This window comes from Botryllus schlosseri, chromosome 3, assembly GCF_051294905.1.
Source record: "Botryllus schlosseri isolate E-star chromosome 3, Bs_hap1, whole genome shotgun sequence".
Lineage (NCBI taxonomy): Eukaryota > Metazoa > Chordata > Ascidiacea > Stolidobranchia > Styelidae > Botryllus > Botryllus schlosseri.
In genome coordinates this window covers 33,285,898-33,307,555 of record NC_137238.1, presented here as the reverse complement: position 1 = coordinate 33,307,555, position 21,658 = coordinate 33,285,898, and the positions used below count along the sequence as shown (strand labels likewise).

Genomic DNA, 21,658 nt, shown 5'->3' with positions numbered 1-21,658 from the left:
ATTTCAAGTCAATAGGAAATCGCGTACGTCACGTCGACTGTTGTCAGATGGGTAATTGCAAATATGTCATTTCCACGTCGCTTCTTAAAACCAAAGTTACTGAACGTATTTGGTGTACTTTTGTGATGCAATTAGCAAATACCTTTTGAACTGGTTGTATTTGTCGTGCATTCACTTTGATGTCAATTTGGACGTCACCAAGTCGTAAGATTTGGTTCCAATGTTAGTCGAGTTTCCACCACCTACAAAAAATTCACGATTTAATCTGTGCCATATCGTATACATGTAGGCGCGAAATACAATGTGTATGCAACTGCTATATAGTATAATGCAATGCTATCATCAGTCTTATTCAGATGAAATACTACACATTACAGTGGGTCGTGAAGGTATAGAATCTGAATATTACGTTCGAGAAGTTTTCATTATACATTGTTCACAAAACGGCATGAATTTCATGAAGTTTTGACAGTCGGCTATAGAGACTTCACAGACCAATGAGACATGAACATTATTAAAGCGAACAAAAGTCAACATGGCGAAGTGTGATGCTACGGTTCACAGATTATCCGGGCGATGAAATAAATGCATGGATTATTATCGGATACGCCTCAATTTCACGACCGTCGAATATTTTCCAGTTTAATGCTAAACTATTAACAAAATTTGCGTTCAGGAAAATCTCGCTGATGCAATTGATACTTTTTTTATTAAACAGCTTCAGCAATTGACAGTATTAGACCGTACCATGCCGCCCGACGCGTATTCTGCCCTTGCGGCTGTCGTCAAATCAACCAAATGCACATACCTGTGCCTTGGGAATTGCGATTTGTCAAAAGAGAAGTTGGAATGTTTTGGGATGGGATGCAAGGAAAACCAAGTTACAGTGAGTGGAGAAATGTTCTGATCTATTCACGCTTGTCCACGTTTTTGGCTAAAAACAGTATAAATATCTTGGCTTCCTGGCCATTAAAATTCCATGTCGATATCGGCGCCACATGATACTAATACGACTAGGTTTGCATTTAAGACAAAAATTAGTTGAAACAAACATGGTAAAAACATAGCCCTTCTTTGAAACATGTTTTTTTCTAACCATGACGTTACGAATCTTTATTTGTGACATCATAGCGGATCGACATTGACAATTGAAACTATGCAGTTGTTCTTGTTGATTATTTTTTGATTGGCGATTACAACGCCAGTGGTTTTATTCGCCATATCCAAAAATCTTTATAATATCGTGGGGTGTGCATCACATTACAAAATTTAAGCTCGTATATATGAGAGAACAAATTCCACAACGTATGGAAAAATCTGCGCGTCAATCTTCAAGTTCATCACGGTGAGAACGATATTCTCCCTCCGACACGTGTCCATGAAAACTCTTCTCTGGTGTCTATAATCGCGACATGTCAATAAATTATGGCTGACACTCTCTTCTGTACGAGACGTTGAACAATTTGGTGAATCTGTTATTTCCAATTTGAATAGGTGGGCTTGTAGGTCGCATTGTCCGGTTTGTAGTCGGAACAAAATGGCTTTGTACCTTTTCGGCAATCCAGTCACGTCTGCACTGTAGTAAACGATTGGAGAACATTCCCCGTATTGATGCGACTTGTCCGATTGTGAATAGCGGTTCTTCCAAATTCGACGCACGCATGACTCGTTTGACGAAAAAGGCTTGTGATTCCAGTCATAAGCGGGCCAAAAACCAGGGTTGTAACCTTTTTTGTGATTTTTATTCATTTATGTATACATAAAATATCAGTAATTTCAAAAATGCAATTCTTCTGGTTTGGTTCGTCTCCATCGGGTCATCTCATCGCAGTCGTTGATGAAGGCGCATTCGTAGTTGATATCTTGGTAGAAGCCGCCGCTAATTGGTGTTCGTATGCGTGTATTGTTCGTATTAAGTCTTTGTAGTCGTAATTTTATCGTTTATGATGTTTGGTGAATAATTTGGGTAGTTATTGGGGGAGAAGTGATATGGGTTGACGATGCTTCGGATAGGTTGTGGATGAAACGGGATGGATAGGTTGTGGGTGAAATAGTTGGGTTTTGTGGGTCGATAAATACAATTTATCGCGCACTATCGGATAGCTTTCATTATTGTCGGAGATTGTGTTCCGTCATATACGTTGCCAATGATTTCGTCGGGTGTAGCGTCGACAGCCATTTGCAGGTCTGTATATATTGTTCCAGATCTTGTATTCTATTTGATAATCCATTTACGTTAATCGACGTTAGTTTCAATAGATTCGCCATCGATTCTGTTAGGAGAATTGTTGCGTTTGTTGTAACCAAGGCACAAGGTTACGAGTCACAAGTCCATCTCACTTTTATAGTTTTGACTCGAGTCAAATCGAGTCATTTTCAATTCATCACCGAGTCAATTCCGAGTTCAAGTCATTGCGTAGGTGTTCGAGTCTGGGTCATGGTCATGGTGTTATGACTGGAGTCCGAGTTCAGGTCATAGTTTTGAATGTTCAGTTTTGAGTTCAATCCGGTTCAAGGCACTTTTTTCAACCCTACTGGAGAGATTTAGAATGGCTCACATACATCATATCGCCATTTTCCTCAGTCCTAACCAGGGCTGTGGAGTCGGAGTTGGAGTCGGAGTCGTGAAAACTGTAGTGGCTGGACTCAGGGTCGTTGAAAAAATACTGACTGGAGTCGGAGTCGGAGTTTGTGAAAATGACCCTGACTTCGACTCGAATTACAACTTTTTTATCGTGAAAACAATTGCTTACAAATATATCTTTAAATTACTAATAATAACTATTATAGTAATTTTATGTACCATCAATCACTGTTATTAGTAACGATACAGATCAGGTGCGGCCAAACCGTGGCCCGCAGCCCAAATGTGGCCCGCGAGAAGGTTTTGTGCGGCCTGCGAGGTAATCCTCAAAATTAGATATAACATCAGGTAAAATTGCAAGGCCAACCAAAATTTGATTAGCCCGACCGCGAAATTTGATGATGACTAAAACATCAGTTTCAACGCATTGGCGTAACCAGGGGCCTGCCACATTCATCGCAGATCTTCGTATATGACCATTAAGTGGAATATTCCGTACCAGATTTATTTGACTTGATGTTTTTCTTAGCACTTAGCATGATTTATTGGTACATTTCTTGCATTTAGTATTGGAACCCTTCCTGGAAATTATAAATACGCGTAATTTATAGAATATAGTCCAACTATACTCGCTATTAGGAGATAAACGTGTCGTCCAACATGCGACTTCGCTTGTGCGCTCGAAGCGAGATCGTCGGCGATGAAACATATGCACTAAATGACAGAGGCGTGTTCACCGAAACCGTCGATATTGCTATGTCTAAAATCCCAAATAATCCGGTCATTGCCAAATGAGCCCATTGCTATACAGAGACGACCCCCAATATATGCAAGTATTATAGTTATTCATCGAATTCATTCAGTACCTTTGAAAACATTTCGTGCTTCGCGCGACTAGGGCATTACTGCACACTGTACAGTTGCGCACGGAGTTTTCATGATATAATTGTTATGAATTTTAAAGCGTAGGTATATAAATCTTGTTTTTAATATTACCTAATTCGGTTCGTTCCTATCGGGCGACTAAAAAAAGGTTATCATCATCCAAGTTGCCGCGCAACGTTTCGTAAATCTCATGTGGTCCTTCGGCCGAAAAGGTCGTGCACCCCTGACATAGATAGAATTAGACATTATTTGAAATTTACAATGCAGTTGCATAACAGAAGAAAGAAGCAATATGCATCTTCGCGATGCAGTCACAAATTGATTCCATTTTTGGAAATATTCCACGATATTGTGACAAAGCAAATATATCGTCTAGTTGTAAAATTGAAGTAAATGTAACCAAACGCTCCTACCCACTTGACAAAATTTAAAATATTTGTAGTGTAGCTTACCTGCTTGGGTCGAACAAATAAGAAAGACCGCAAGTCCTAGTCCTTGAATAATTGACTAAGTACATGTAAACTAAACATATGCTATTTGACTACTTCCTAAATTTCGTTTATGACCAATGTCTATGTGTGTGCTTGTAATCAGCACAGTGTGTAATGAGAAAATTAGTAAGATGCATCTCTGTATTAGTTGCTGACTCATTCACAAGAGCAACAACTTCGATTGTTGTAACTACATTTTAATTATACAGGATGGGATATAGGTCGTGTTTGAATGATGCATACATATTGGGTTTTTAGAGAGTCCATGTTATAAAACCTGATGAAATATGAAAAAAGGAAGGATATTTAAAAAGGCAATCTTTCTTGCATAGTTAATAGTCGTGGCATACTGTGACCGAGGGTGATAACATCATGTAAGACCGTCAACTGTCTGCGGGCCGCTCAAAATCACGCCGTATGTTGCCGTAAGTAGCCTACAACTCGTTTCGGACAAGTTATATGTAAAAACTACGGAGACTTTAAATCGAAATTCGTGAAGTTCCGACAACGTATTTACGCGACAATTGGCGGTATAATAGAGGGTATAGCGAACCAAAAGCCGCATTTTTTTCGAATGATACTGAGCAAGCGAAAGTTAGTGGTCTTTAAAGGGACTTTGCGAGCTTCGACGTGCCGAAACTTCAATAGATCCACGTATATAAATATCGAGTATCGAAATGACAACATTAAATGAAGTTTCCAATATTACATTTGACTTGCAGACACATTTCGCAATTAAATTCAGGGTTAATTTTGATTTCTGAAGGTTCACCGGTCCGCAACATTTGTTTTGAAGTTTTGCCGGGCCGCGAGGTCGTTAAGGTTAAGAACCACTGATTTAGACCATTATATCACATCTCTTCATCACTATCTAAACGCATGAAAAAAAGTATGCCTCTCCATTCAAACATGCCTGAAACCCAATATTTGGTCATAACGAAGTGTCAAAATGTGCCGCCGTAAATACTATTATTTAAAAAAACATGGTCGAAATTTCAATTTCGAATTGCACGGGTGCTACTTGTCGCAATTGACCCAAAGTCGGTGTGTAGCGGTTTTGTTGGGGACCTGACCTTTTTTCAGTGAGTGAAATTTGCCAAAAAAGGTATTTTTGGGCAACCGTATACATCAGGAGCGGGCAACATACGGCCTGCAGGCCGGATCCGGCCCGCGACGGGATTTTGTCCGGCCCGCGGACAGTTTCCCTTCTTCATAATGTGGTTCGCGGCCCCAGTCTGCTTAGATTCCCCAACTATTGCTTAAACGTAAAATTTTAGTGAATGTATGTTATTGTATATCCTACGTGTGTGCGCAGAGTGGGAGAGTAGAGCTTACGCATATGTTCGTCGAAGCGAGGAGACATGCATTGTCGGCATTTACCATGTACTCAACGCTCATGAATTGATTTCTTATTAAAGTTGAGGTACCGGGCTTATCGAACGCCTTGAAATCTTAATTAAGCAAGTGCGCACGAGAGTGAGAGTGTGATTGCACAATCGGTTGCACAAAATGGCCAATACGCTTGTGGTTTGGGCTGCTCTCACTTGCTCCCAGACGACATGGTCGCGTCACAATACCAAGCTCCGCTACAATGCATCATTCGGGGTTGATTTTGGGGGGTTCCAGGGTCACGAGCAGAATAAAATTTATAGTTGCGCAATCAGTACCGCGGTAGCATTTGATTGATATTCGTTTCATCAAATTTCGCGCTCGGCAAGCCGGTCACAATTGGACACTTTGATTGCACCGGATGTGTTAATTGATCAGAGATAAGCAGATATGGCGGCGCCTGTACGACAATGCTGTTCTCAAATCTGCATTGTCTTCGTCATTATCGGCGAGAAATGGCTTTGAAGTGATATTGCTGTCGTTAAAATACATTCATAAAATACGATTTATTCCGTGTAAATGTGGATAAATGGGCGAATAATGTATCGAATCGGTAATTCGGCCCGCCAAGTACATAATTTTCCTGTATCCGGCCCGCCGACTGGATAAGTTGCCCGTCCCTGCTATACATAGTAGGCTACGTACGTACGTCCTACGCGTAATCCAGATTCGAAATACAATCAATGCCAAGAAGTCGGTCAGGACATAGTATGGCAGGGTATGGAGCGAAATGTCGGTGCGAGAATATGGAAAGGTTGTGGTATTATTATTTTGTCCCTAATACATGTGATAATATCACACTGGAGTGGGGTAGCTAGTGACCTATAATCAACGCGCGGAGACGACATTACTATGGCAAATCGGCATACACCTGTGGGTAATTAGTTTTTCGGAATGAGGTCGCCACAAATTGCGTATATTCTAGGGTTACCATATTTTTGAATCGGGAAAGGAGGTCACTTTTCAAAATTTTCAGACTCACACACAATGTACAATGCGATATAGCCTACAAGACACGGAATGCGATGTATTGAACACATAAGGGGATGGATGCCGAACGACTAACCCAGTTGAGTTCTGTTGAACTATCCACATCGACCTAGTGGTCGACGTCACAACTTCATGCGATTGATGTTATATTTGGTGATACGACTGTTGACTTAATAGTTATTTTAACTCCTGACTTCTGATGATTAGCCTAGATGTGAGTATCAGCTTGAAATACTCGTGTTCATTTGAATATAAATACATCATTCAATTGTACGCTGGAGTTCTGTACCTGTAAGAGTCTCTTTAAAATTGCGATAGATATGTATAGATATAATAAAGTAATTACATACGATATTTCATCATTTTAGTTGCAAAAGCTTACCATTTTGGACAATTCAATGGAAGAAGATCATTACGAAATACTCAGTCACATTCTGAAAGTGTCTGATTGCAAGGAGTTGCAACTCGAAAAATGTTGTCTCACCGAAACAAAGTTGCAAGGATTGTTGCGAGGATGCCGGAATCAAAATATTCAGGTGCGTTATTATGGAACATCGCCAGATCTGATTAGCAATGTAGTTTATCTTCAATCGTTCGTTTCATAAAATCAATAACTTTGCAGCCTGCAGCCTTTAACATCTATTCCCCACCTCCAATTGTGTTTCACTATATCAAGTATATGAAGCGTTGCATTAATTTCGAATAATATTATCTCGATACCAGTAGTGTAGTTAACTGGGTTTCGTGCAGGCCAATCAAATTACGCCACGTCGCCTTAATTGCCACGCCTACAGGACGCCCATTGCCACGTCACCTGCTGCACCTATAGCACACCCATTGCCACATCATCTGCTACGTCATCAGCCACGCCCATTGCCACATCATCCGTCTATATAACGCCCATTGCCTCATCATCATGATTATGCGTACTGAGCTGTTTTTAAGAATATGAATTCTTTACACTAAACGTTGAACTAGATTTCATAACGTCATCACAGAGGAATCCGTCAACTATCTTGCTCTAGGTTATTAGGTTCGATTCCTGTAGTCAGCACATTTCATACGATTCAGCGCTTTTCATGTCTCCTAACACTTTACTCAGTCTCATAGAAATAGCATTGTATAGTGTGCGAGTTCATTTTATTTCGAAAAAAGAGTATATCAATGATATCGTTGATCGTTTTTGCGTCGATTCGCGTGCTGAAATCCTCCAGATCGGTTGATGTTTCGAGGTACACCGCAAAATGTACACAGTATGCAACCGGGTTCTGCAATTGTATGGTGCTAGAAAGTGACAATGATGATATATCAAAAATTAATTAATATAAAATGCGATTTTGAGCGCTGCGACTTGATAATATTAATCCCTACGCTTCTGATGCATAATTTTTTGTGATAAGGACCTTGGTAACATTCAGAGTCTGCAACGATTGTTTGGAAATACATTATAGCAATACCCCACTAAACTATAGGCGGTTATATTACTCTATTGATCAGAGATAACTCATCCGTCCATATTTTTAAACTTGATTTTATGTATACAAGTTCCGGTCTCTGCAGGCTCCACATTTCACGACTTATTTTCATTAGACGCAGGCAAGCGATTCTCAAGTTCGGAGCTACGGAAACAAATCACTCGCATGTGCACGTTTCGAAGTCGTAACAGCTTACTATCATATACGCAAATCCCAAGGCGAAAATAATCGAACGAACTATAGCCGCAGGCGTGCGATTCGCAGGGCTTTTATCATACAAACACTTCCGATGCCTGTATACGTGAACCCCAGCGTTATAACGATAAGGTCTAATTAGCGCGTTCTGAAGCCGTAAATTTAGTCAACATCATTGAGATAACCCTGATTTAAAGATGATGATCGAGTGTGACAATAGCACTCGTCAAGCTTATACTAACATACCCTTAAACTACTCTCTACTTCACAAAATATAAAGTTAACGATTCCTAACTCGCAGTTACGAAGCAAAAGTCGATATTGCTTTGTGATGATTTTGCTGTTGTTCCATACCGAATGGGAAGATAGCACACCTAATTTCGTAACTAACTACATAATCCCTAGTAACGTAGTAAGACGCATAACGGAATTTACGCAAAATCGGTATTGCTCTGCGATAATTTTGATCACTATGTTTTGATAATGACTTGCTTCCGAGAAATAAATCACATTCATTATATGTTAGATCAGTGCTTTTCAACCTTTTTCTGCTCCGTTCGCACTTTTTTTGTAAAATAAATTTCATTCGCACAAACTAATCGAAAATTGTTATACAAAAAGTAGATGAAGATAGGCCTACTTAACAACATTTTGTTCAGATATGCAACAAATTGACTACTATGTAGCTTAAGCTATCAAGTGTCTCAATAAGAAGGCAACTTTTTTCGCTCGTTTTGCTTCCAATTATTTCACTAAAACCCTTGTCGGCCAAACAATATTGTTGGGAATTTGTACAAAAACGTCTACTAGTGCTTCGATGGCCAGGTCTTAAAATCTGTTCTGCAATCCTATCCAAAATACAGCGTATTTTTCGCTAGTGAAAAGTGCCTGCTGGCAGAAAACGTATTTGAGAGCTGACACAAAGGTCCCGCAAGGCTCCATTCTGTCGAAAGGATGAAAAACCCACATAATAGTGTCAAGGCTTTTGCTTTATTTCTTTGGAACATCAGGTGCGAAACGATCAAGGAGAGTAGGCACATTAGAGCTCGCTACCTGATGATACGTTGCTCCAGCTTCTGTCTCGCAAAGTTTATGAGAAGAGCAAATAACTCATGATACTGTGTGTTATACTCTTTAGCTCAATCTAACTTGGGAATTCATGACAGTTTAATAACGGTAAAGCAGCTTTTAGACTACCACCAAAATCTGAGTTTTTGTGACATCTCGCGACACGAGCCTCACCAATGAAAAGGAATTTATTTTTAACATTACAGTTGTATGCTACGGTTTTACGGGCATGTATGACATACAGAACGCGCACACCACAATTCTACCCAACACAGCTCTACAAAACATGTCTGACGCACGCGATTTGAAATTAGGGCGAATTAAATTCCTCTGCGCATCGCAGTTGTACTACTGTCTACTCAGATTGCAAGAACGGGACTATTCCGTGCAGACAACGGAACATATCCAATCCATCTCGAAAGGTTTGGCCATCCAACATCGCTAATTTTTAGACCGAGGTTTTGTCGCCGCTTATGTTTTTGGCACCGCATTTTATCAGCGGCTTGTTGGCCAAAACTTGACGTCTTCATCTGCCCCGACGCAGAAGGGGTTGGCCTCGAAATGAATGAGTCCCATAGGCCTGAACTTGCTCGTTGCACACCCCTACACTAGTTCATCCCAACGGTATTCGACCATGTTTTCCAGAAAAAAAACAGTCGGACAAATCTTATCATGAATTCTTATGATAAAGCCACGTTTAATGCCTGTCTCGCTTATTGGCTACGATATGTAGAAACGATCGAAGGACTTTTTGCAATAAATTCAATAAATATTACATACATATTAACAGATAGCTCTGGCACCGTGTAGACCCAAAATTATACCCTTTGCGGTCCATACTGTAATAACCTTGAAGGGGTAAAATTTTGCGTTACAGTAACTTGCAAATGTGAGTCTATAATGATGGTATTTACTATTTACTATCCTCGTGCCTCGCGCAAATCGAACAGTTATTACGAAAATATGATGATTGTTTAGCGAAAGAAAGCAGAAAGTCAATTCGACGTCATTTTTTCAGCCTGTCCCGGGCTCAGACGGGCTGATGTACTGTATGTCTGCCACTATATAGAGATTGTAAAGATCTCTATACTGCCAATACACCAGCTTCAAACCAGGCTTTTGGTTACTTAATAATTAAAGTGCGGGAATATTAATTCACTACGGCTTGTGCGGGCTACGATGAGTGGTGCGTCGTATTAAGTCTTACATTTGCGTCGCAACTACAAAAGTCACACTGATCTTAAACTTCCTATTAGGTTTATTTGAATTATTCCACGTCACGGTTTTCATTCGCACTTGATCCGGATTTTCGTTCGCACTATTCGCACCACCTTCGTCATTCGCACAGCAATTTTTTTCATTCGCACGAGTGCGAACCATCACACAGGTTGAAAAGCACTGTGTTAGATGATACTTTTCCTTGATATTCTATCATGTGTATTTAGGACTAATGCGACATCACTATGTTTACGGCAGGTCTGATTTGAACACACTAATTTTGCGTTTCACACCACAAACTGCGCAAGCCTTCAAAGTTGATAAGTAAACAAGTATTTGCACTCCATCAGAATACTAAAGTAGCTTTTCGCGTATATGTACCTAATACTAAAGTGTTTATGATTTCAAATTGCTGCAACTTCATGACATTTTCAGTATTAAACAGAAATATAGAGCTAGAATACTAACTTTTATTCGTAAATAGCTACTTCCTACCTTAATTTAATGGATTTATCTGAGATCATTCCTTTACTTAATCTCTCCAAAATGTGCATTATACAAGTACGTCACCATCGAAACCCTCTCGCTATAACTATCTGGCAGTATAATTGCAATTAAGACATTATGGCAATGTACCATGTCAAATTTTGTTACGCATTTCATGATTAAACAACTTTAAAACCAACGTAGTTCTATACCGACATTTGCGTGAATCTGTTTTGCGGGAGCGTAGCACATACCTATGTGTAGTCAACTTTAATGACGGAATTACAGATGCAATCAAGTTTCAACACTTTTACAACGATTCTTCTTGCTTCCTATAACTTCCCACTCGAGGCCCTCGTTATTAGGCTATGATCTCAGCCTGAGCTATGTCTTGAAGCCTACGGGACTCTGCTAATTGTTTCGATTTATTCTGCCCGTTTTAATTTAAGACAAGGAAGCCCATTTCACTCAATGTATCGATGCCTACGGTACTCTACAAAATTTCCTGAATAATTCTCCCTATGTTAATTTACCATAAGAAAGACAATTTGACTCCTGAAGTCCGAAATACTTGTCCGCTTGAGCTCAGCCGCAGCGCCTGGAGTGGAATTTTATAGTTCTTGTAAAAAGTTGTTTGTGCACAATATATGTTTAAGGTAGGTCCTACACATTCATGATTTCGTCCTAGTTTGAGTTTTAGAAAATATTATACCGACATCGCGACATCTTTCAAAAACAAAAACCGTGGTCAATGCTTAAGAGACCATTTCACTATTTTTCATCGCCATAAGTCATTCTGGAGCGCGAAAACGCATTGTACGATATAGATGAAACTTTGGATGATAGCACACTCAATTTCGTAATGCATCTAGATAACTACTTTTATTAAACTCATGCATTTCTACTAAACTTATACACTGAATCTTGTGAGTTACGCATTTCATGATTGAACAACTTTAAAACTAACGCAGTTCTATACCGACATTTGCGTGAATCTGTTTTGCGGGAGCGTAGCACATACCTATGCGAAGTCAACTTTAATGACGGAATTACAGATGTAATTAAGTTTCAACACTTTTACAACGTTTCTTCTTGCTTCCTATAACATCCCACTCGAAGCCCTCGTTATTAGGCTATGATCTCAGCCTGAGCTATGTCTTGACTCCTCCGGGACTCTGCAAATTGTTTCGATTTATTCTGCCCGTTTTAATTTAAGATAAGGAAGCCCATTTCACTCAATGTATCGATGCCTACGGTACTCTACGAAATTTTGTGATTAATTCTCCCTATGTTAATTTACCATAAGAAAGACAATTTGACTCCTATAGTCCGAAATACTTGTTCGCTTGAGCTAAGCCGCAGCGCCTGGAGTGGAATTTTATAGTTCTTGTAAAAAGTTGTTTGTACACAATATATGTTTAAGGTAAGTCCTACACATTCATGATTTCGTCCGAGTTTGTATTTTAGTAGTATATACTAATTTACGATACCGCATTTGTAATTTGTGCAAGTACAGGAATATCATAGTTTTGTAACAAAGTTGTATGCGCACAATATATGTTTATCATAAGTCCTACACATTCATGATTTCGTCCTAGTTTGAGTTCTAGAAAATATGATACCGACATCCCGACATCTTTCGAAAACAAAACCGTGGTCAATGCTTAAGAGACCATTTTTACTATTTTTCATCGCCATAAGTCATTCTGGACCGCGAAAACGCATTGTACGATATAGATGAAACTTATGCAAATCCTAGGATACTCATTTTCAAAGTAGCTTAGATCTCGAAATAAGCTCTGACTCGCTATTCTCCTCAAAGCATGGAATTATCACGAGTATCACCTTCGATCACTGAAGAAAAGGATGAAATTATATCTGAAGCATATTCCTTGACCAGGAATTTTATCATGTACGAACTCGACGGCTCATGCGTTAAGGTAAATACGAAAGCAGAGAGAACCTTACGTCGAGTTGGGGATGAAATGTTCGAGCGACATCGAACTGTCCTAAACGCAATCTCCAAACGTCTCCGCTATGGTGATGTCGAAGTCAATGAAAAATATAAAGAATATTTACCCGATGAGCGAATGTTCCTGATGATAGCTGATGAAATTTGCAAAGATACCAAAGAAAATTGGGGTAGGATTGTCAATAGGATCCTCATTTTCAAAGTAGCTCAGATCTCGAAATAAGCTCTGACTCGCTATTCTCCTCAAAGCATGGAATTATCACGAGTATCACCTTCGATCACTGAAGAAAAGGATGAAATTAGATCCGAAGCATATTCCTTGATCAGGAATTTTATCATGTACGAACTCGACGGCTCATGCGTTAAGGTAAATACGAAAGCAGAGAGAACCTTACGTCGAGTTGGGGATGAAATGTTCGAGCGACATCGAACTGTCCTAAACGCAATCTCCAAACGTCTCCGCTATTTGCACTTTTTCACATTTTATAACACTTTAAGTAGTACTTAACAGTTTTAGTTTTGAATAAAATACGGAATATAAACTAATCGAAAAATTCGGTAACCAATTTCGCGTAGGCTATGCATACAAATGAGGAAAGTTACATCAACGCGTGTTGAACTAGTTGTATCGAGTCATCGACTGATTTTTTCCTTACATCAAAACAACTAGTATGTGTAACTACATAAAAAAAAACGTATCTAAATGAGCTCCAGGGCATTGTGATTATGCAGCATACCAAATTTCATCACACATTTCATGATGGAACAACTTTAAAACTAACGCAGTTCTATAGCAACTTTTGCCTAAATCTGTTTTCGGTAGCGTGTACATATACATAGTCAGCTTTAATAACAGAATTGCCATGCTAATATGTCACTCCTCACCTTGAAACTTGGTACGTAGTTGTAGGACGTTGCGATTATGCAGCATACCAAATTTCCTCACGCATTTCATAATGGAACAACTTTAAAACTAACGCGGCTCTACGACGACGTTTTGCGTACATCTGTTTTGCGAGGGCGTATAGCACGTACCTATACATAGTCAACCTTAATAACGGAATTACCATGCTTAACATTGAATCTCAACTCTAAACTTGATACGTAGTTGTAGGACATTATGGCAATGCACCATGCTAAATTTCATCACACATCTAATGATGGAACACCTTTAAAACTAACGCAGTCGAATACCGACTTTTACGCATATCTGTTTTGCGTTAACATAGCATATACCTGTACATAGTCAATTTTAATAGCAGAATTACAGTGTTAAACATTGAATTCCCACCTTGAAAGTTGGTACGCGGTTATAGGAGATTATAACAATGCACCATACCAAATCCCATCACGCATTTCATGATGGAACAACTCTAACGCGGTTCTACATCGACTTTTTGCGTACATCTGTTTTGTTGGAGCGTATAGCACGTACCCGTACATAGCCAACTTTAATAACGGAATTACCATGCTTAACATTGAATCCCAACTCGAAACTTGATACGTATAGTTGTAGAACATTTTGGCAATGCACCATGCTAAATTTCATCACACATCTAAGTAGTGTAGTTATCTGAAATTGTTACGCACCAATCAGAGAGCGCCACGTCATCCTAATTGCCACGCCCATTTTCATACCCTAAGGGTACATTCATCTGCTACGTCATCTGTGCCACATCATCAAGCGCCACGCCTATAGTGCCACATCATCCATCCATTGCTATATCATCGCTGCATTGATTGCCGCATCTTGATACTTTTCTCAGATATTGTATTATGTGTATTTAGGACTAATATCATCCGTCCATATTTTTTAAACTTGATTTTATGTGTATAAGTTACGGTTTCTGCAGTTTCCACATTTTAGGACTTATGATTGCTGCGTCAAAACTTACCTTGGCTAGAATCGACAGATTTTCTATTATGTGTATTTAGGACTATGTATTTAAATTCCTATTCAGATTATACATAAATGCGAAAACTATGATGTCTATGTAAGGTTATATTCTCCGGATAATATTATTAATATCAAAATTCTACACATCATCACTAATTACTTAATATAAAATGCGATTTTGAGCGCTGCGACTTGATAATATGAACGCCTACGCTTCTGATGCATGATTTTTTGTGATAAGGACCTAGGTAACATTCAGAGTCTGCAACGATTGTTTGGATATACATTATAGCAATACCCCACTAAACTATAGACGGTTATATTACTCTATTGCTCAGAGATAACTCATCCGTCCATATTTTAAACTTGATTTTATGTATACAAGTTACTGTCTCTGCAGCCTCCACATTTTACGACTTATTTTCATTACACGCAGGCAAGCGATTCTCCAGTTCGGAGCTACGGAAACAAATCACTCGCTAGTGCGCGTTCCGAATAGTCTTGTAGAATTTTCTAAAGTCGTAACAGCTTAGTAGCATATACGCGAATCCCAAGGTGAAAATAATCAAACGAACTATAGCCGTAGGCGTGCGATTCGCAGGGCTTTATTTATACAAACTCTATCGATGCCTGTACGCGATCCCCAGCGTTAAAACGATTAGGTCTAATTAACACGTTCTGAAGCCGAAAATTTAGTCAACATCATTGAGATAGCCATGATTTGAAGATGGTGATCGAGTGTGACAATAGCACTCGCCAAGGTTAGACAAACATAACCTTAAACTACTCTCTACTTCACAAAATATAAAGTTATAAAAGTAAGCAGATTTTGTCGATATTGCTTTGTGATGATTTTGATGTTGTTCCATACCGATTGGGAAGATAGGACTCCTAATTCCTTAACTAACTACATAATCCCTAGTAACGTAGTCAGACGCATAACGGAATTTACGCAAATCGATATTGCTCTGCGATAATTTTGACCACTATGTTTTGATAATAACTTGCTTCCGAGAAATAGATAACATTCATTATACGTTAGATGATACTTTTCCTTTATATTCTATTATGTGTATTTAGGGCTAATGCGACATCACTATGTTGGCGACAGGCCTGATTTGAACACGCTAATTTTGCAAATTAAACTTATCACCCAACACGAACACTCAATGAAGAGCACCCTGGAGCACCCACATAAATGCTCCACAATTTGTGACGTATAATATACTGAGCATATAATAAGCTGACAAAACTGATACTTGAGTACTCCGAAATGTACAAGTACTTTACCTTTACACGACGTTTTTGTAAAATGAATACTAATGGTACGCGAATGATCATAGACTAAGCTTGCTTTCAGAGTTGGAAACTAAATGCATATGAAAATTTAACTATGTTTTCCCCTCACGCATCAGATGTAGGCCTACTCAAGTGTTTATGAGGCGGCGAATAGTTCGAAGGTTGTTGGTATGCAAGGACGTCACATAGAATTGTGGAGTTTTCTGTAAACTATATTCCAGTGATCTATTTTCAATCACTATACTTTTATTAATCTAAACTAAGTACTGTTAGTAGGCAAATCCTAGAAAAGTATCCTCTGATAAAAGCAGGAGTAATTCGTTATCTGTGAAATAAATAGATAGCGCGCAATATGAGCGGTGTTACGATGACTGACAAATACTTTGAATTAATGCATAGAAGTAGCGATTTCGAACTACGTAAAAAGTTAGTCGAGCTCACGCATTTTCCATTTTCAAAAGTCGACGTTTTTTGTAAAATGAATACTTATTTTAATAAAAATTAAAAAATAAAGAAAAGAGCGAAAAATTACATTTTATCCTGGAACGCAACAAGAAAAATCGTATGAATTTTAACTACTTATTCATGACATACTAATAACTACTTGTACACTTTTTTCACATTTTATAACACTTTAGTAGTACTTAACAGTTTCAGTTTAAATTAAATTCGGAATCTAAACTAATCAAAAAAAAATTCGGTAACCAATTTCGCGTAGGCTATGCATACAAATGAGGAAAGTTACATCAGCGCGTGTTAACTAGTTGTATTATGTAGCTTGCAATTCATGCAAGTTTCGAAACTTCCACACTGAGTCTTTTAAAGTAGATAGAAACGAAAAAAACTAATCGAAAAAATTTACGAAGTTTGGATGCGGCATATTTAGGTTTTCTAAAAATTATTCATACCCATGACTCGAAATATAGTTAACTAACTTATGTTTTCGACATAAGATAAGCGTGAAGTGTACAAATTTCGATGTTGCGCAAACACCACAAACTTTGCTTGCTTTCAGAGCTGGTAACTAAATGCAAGACAGACTTATGTATTGCGAAAAAAATAAAACATTTGGGCGTCCCCGAATGACATTTTACTTAAACTACTTATTCATGACATAATAATAATTCTACTTGTACACTTTTTCACATTTTATAACACTTTAAGTAGTACTTAACAGTTTCATTTTTAAATAAAATACGGAATATAAATATAATCGAAAAATTCGGTAACCAATTTCGCGTAGGCTATGCATACAAATGAGGAAAGTCACATCAACGCGTGTTAACTAGCTGTATCGAGTTATCGAATGATTTTTTCCTTAAATCAAAACAACTAGAATGTGTAACTACATTAAAAAACGTATCTAAATGAGCTCCAGGGCATTGTGATTATGCAGCATACCAAATTTCATCGCACATTTCATGATGGAACAACTTTAAAACTAACGCAGTTCTATAGCAACTTTTACCTAAATCTGTTTTCGGTAGCGTGTACATATACATAGTCAGCTTTAATAACAGAATTACCATGCTAATATGTGACTCCTCACCTTGAAAGTTGGTACGTAGTTGTAGGACATTGTGATCAAGCAGCATACCAAATTTCCCCGCGCATTTCATAATGGAACAACTTTAAAACTAACGCGGCTCCACATCGACTTTTTGCGTGCATCTGTTTTGCGGGAGCGTATAGCACGTACCTATACATAGTCAACTTTAATAACGGAATTACCAATCATACATGCACCGACTCTGTACATTCAATGTGGGGGTAGCTGACTTGGAGACAGAAAAACACACATATTTGACCGTAACATGGTCTTAGTATGAACCGACATGCATTCGACTTGTGGAAAAATTTGTCGCACACTATTTCACCGAGATTACAACCCTTTCACGGATATTCGTTGGTGCTATCGATACGGTGAACAGCACGTTATGTATAGCGATATCTCCACAGTCAAATACGCGAACCATGCACAACCATATACCCCGACTTTCGTTGAATATTCACGACACCAACAAATCTGTACATCTCCTTTCCCTCGACATCAATGATAGAATCCTCATCACAATGCGCAGTACGAATGGTGGGTTCATCGGGTGTAAAATCCAAATCAAATGACACCAATGTCTGCTTTCTCATTTTCAATATTTCCACCACCGCATCTTGTCTGTGTCTTAGCACTACCGTGTGAGGATGGCGAAATCTGTGGGTGGTAACACGGATGGACATGATATTCTTCGATATGATCAACTGAAACCACGGATGTGGTGGGTTAGAGTCTTGTCGTGATGGTCCGTTTCGAAATGCAAGCGGATGAACAAGACCAAAAGTTTCGAAGATGCGTTTTATAATTGCTCTAGGTGTGAAATAGACATCGCACTCTTGCGAGGTAACAACACGAATTCAGTCTTCACACCGCAGAAACACAGCCGCTTGGTTAACATCACAAAACCGCAATTGAACTCAAGATTGCCATACACGGAATCGCTGTTAACGATGTCTGACTGCGGCGTTTCGACGAGTAACGAATTCTCGTATTTAGTATTGATTGTGACACATAGTCAAAACAGCGACAGTTTTCACAACCCGGTACATACATTAAACCAACTGATGTAAGGTGAAACACTACGTTCACACCAAAAAAAGTTTGCAGGGTATGACCACCACCAACATATAGAGTAGTGAGTGAGTAATTAAACTACATATCCCGATTTTACTATATTCCGAGATCCCGATCACGATTCAAGTCTACCTGAGAATCCGAACTACCCTGTGAAGTTGATATATCAAGTTGTGAACCGTGAAAGGGTTGTAATCTCGGTGAAATAGTGTGCGACACATTTTTCCACATGTCGGTTCATACTAAGACCATGTTACGGTCAAATATGTGTGTTTTTCTGTCTCCAAGTCAGCTACCCCCACATTGAATGTACAGAGTCGGTGCATGTATGAGACTTCAGAACATGAATTTGTAATCCATGATGCTTGTAGTGCCGGCCAAGATGTTATCCATGATGTATGTAATGTCACACACCTCCTTTACGCGAATACTTGGTATCTATGAACAATCGTGAAGTATACTGGTTGTGTACTGTCTTGTTATTTTCATGGAAACACGGGGGTGTAACATGTTTGAATATTGTTCATTGGTTTGTCGATTCAGAGTTGATATCCGGATCCGGTTAATACTTTCTCAGGTTTCCGATTTCAAACTGAACGGTGGGATATGTATTGACCAATAAAGAGTGACACGATATAGTAAACATGTGTGAGAAAACTCACAAGTAACCCGGATTTGTTAGCGCGACGGGGACATAAATTCAACCATTATCCGTGTACCAACCGGTTACCAAAGTCATGGAGGTTGCTAATTTCAACATATTGACTCTGTGGGAGGCTAAAGCACGAACCGGGACACACACAGACACACACACACACCAGGACACACAATATCCGTCGATTTCCAAAGCATACATTTCGATATACAAGAGCATATTGTTATTTCATGTGGTTAACCATTGATATAGATGCGATGCGATCGACGCGGGTATACTCTGAAACCGGTTGTCCGTTTATATGAGAAAAGATGCTGTGAAGGACTTTAAAAAGCGGCAGTTGAGCAAGACGTAGTTTGCTTACTGCAGTAATTCATTTCACTTGCAGAACTTCTATGGCCAAGCTCCACGTGTGTGTTTCAGAGTAGTTCCAAATGAATGAATTTCATTTTCACGTGCTTGAATTCGTTTTACCATACTGTAAAATACTTTTACATGCCCAAGTTGGGGATTCTCGTTACATTGCCTTCTTGTGTGTTGGTGATTAAATACATTGCGACGCTGTCACTTGGCTCTTAATTGGGTTGTTTCGTCTGAAAGACCTAATTTTGTCTGTTATAATACTTTATTAGACTTGTATGGCGAGGCGTCTGGTATCGAGAAGTGAGATCGCAAGCAATCATCGAGTCAGTCGTGATGTCTGATTGGGAGTGTCGGCCTCTTATATCCAGCAAGTGTAATGTGCCATATTAGGTCACAAGTATCGTAGGCCCCGCGTGAAGTGTACAAATTTCGATGTTGCGCAAATACCACAAACTTTGCTTGCTTTCAGAGCCGGCAACTAAATGCAAGACAGACTTTACGCAAAAGTTGCTATTCTGAAAATTTTGTCAAGGTAATGGTTTGAAAACTTATACTTGAGCACTCGTACTTCTTGAGAATACCCAAGTAGGTTTTTTGCCTAGATGCACCACATAGTCTCAAGTCCTTATGATATTGGAGTACATCAACTTCATGATAGCTAGAGTATTAAACAGTAATATACCTAGAGTACTAACGTTTTACTTACTCGGAAATGACTACTTCTACCTTATTTTAAAGGATACCTCGTTCGAAGCGAAATTGTATGTGGTTTTGAATAACATCCAAGATGTAGGCTCACTTTGAAGGTTACTTCGTAAAACTCAAATATTGCGCAGTGAGAGTTCGCAAATTCTCGAAGTATTTTTGTTATTTTTATTGCGATAAGTCATTCTGCAGCGCGAAAATGCGTCGTAGGATATAGATGAATCTAGCACCACTCATCAAGACCGCTGAAAACAGTACGTTTCAACATTTAGTAGCAGTAAATTTCTAGTAAAGTACAAGACGTGATGATTTCCGAGTGAGTTAAAAAGTATTGCAGGTATAGTTTACCTGAAAACCGAATACTCTGAAATAGAAGTAGATGCAGTGTAAATAGTTAATCACTTGATTAAGATTAGCGCAAGCAGATAAAACCTATACTTGAGTAGTACAAAATGCACGAGTACTTCGCTATCGCCTCCCTGCACGTAATAAGTGCTTTTACCGATACTCGTCGGTTTCAGTTTTAGATAGAATTCAGAAACCAAATAATTTCATAAACATAAGCTAATTTAATGAATTTACTCGAATGTACTATGCCGCGCTGATAAGATTAATTATAATATACTTATCATGTTACAGCGATTTTTCTAGCGTAGAAAATCTTTAAAATGTAGTAAGCAGGCCAAATGAAGATATTCGTTGAGTTGAATAAACATAAAAAATACTCTAGACCACTTTATCGGTACTTTACAGTTTCAGTTTTAGACAAAATTTGTCCCTTTCACCTATAATTACAACTCCTCGCTATCTAAACATGTTTAGAATATATTATTTGCGATGATACGAACCCGTGAAGTACTCAAGTAGCTTTTCGTAGGATATAGATGAAACTGACAACACTCACCAAGACCGCTGGTCCACTGAAAAAAGTACATTGTAGCAGTAAAGTCCTACTAAAGTACAAGAAGTAATGATTTCCCAGTTAGTTGAAAAGTAAGTATTGAAGGTATATTTTGCTGAAAAAAGCGAAAAACTCTGAAATCGAAGTAGATGCAGTGTAAATAGGTAATCACTTCATTAAGTATAGCGCAAGCAGGCCAAACCTATACTTGAGTAGGCCTACTGCTACATGTACAAGTACTTCGCTATGTTCTCCCTCCACGTAAAAAGTGACTAGGTTTTAGACTACTTTATCGGTACTCGACAGTTTCAGTTTTAGATAAAATTTGCTAAGACTTTAAATTTTAAAGTAGTTTGAGCTTACGATTGTATCACCTTGACAAGTAACATTATCAGACATGAAAATGATACTATCACCTAATATAGAAGTTAACACGCGTCAATGTGCTTCGTAATTCAC

General features: G+C 38.7%; 1 protein-coding gene across 6 annotated transcripts in view; it reads left to right on the top strand.

Moving 5' to 3' along the window:
* Window positions 1-21,658, top strand: part of LOC145435095 (NACHT, LRR and PYD domains-containing protein 14-like) — a 443,484-nt gene that overhangs the window by 130,384 nt on the left and 291,442 nt on the right. For 5 of the 6 annotated variants that reach the window (XM_080312363.1, XM_080312359.1, XM_080312361.1 and 2 more), the window contains 2 exons: window positions 719-886; window positions 6,708-6,875. In XM_080312363.1, coding sequence (XP_080168489.1) covers window positions 719-886; window positions 6,708-6,875 — 336 coding nt within the window. The remainder of the gene's footprint in view (window positions 1-718; window positions 887-6,707; window positions 6,876-21,658) is intronic. The other variant, XM_080312362.1, reaches the window with a different exon arrangement.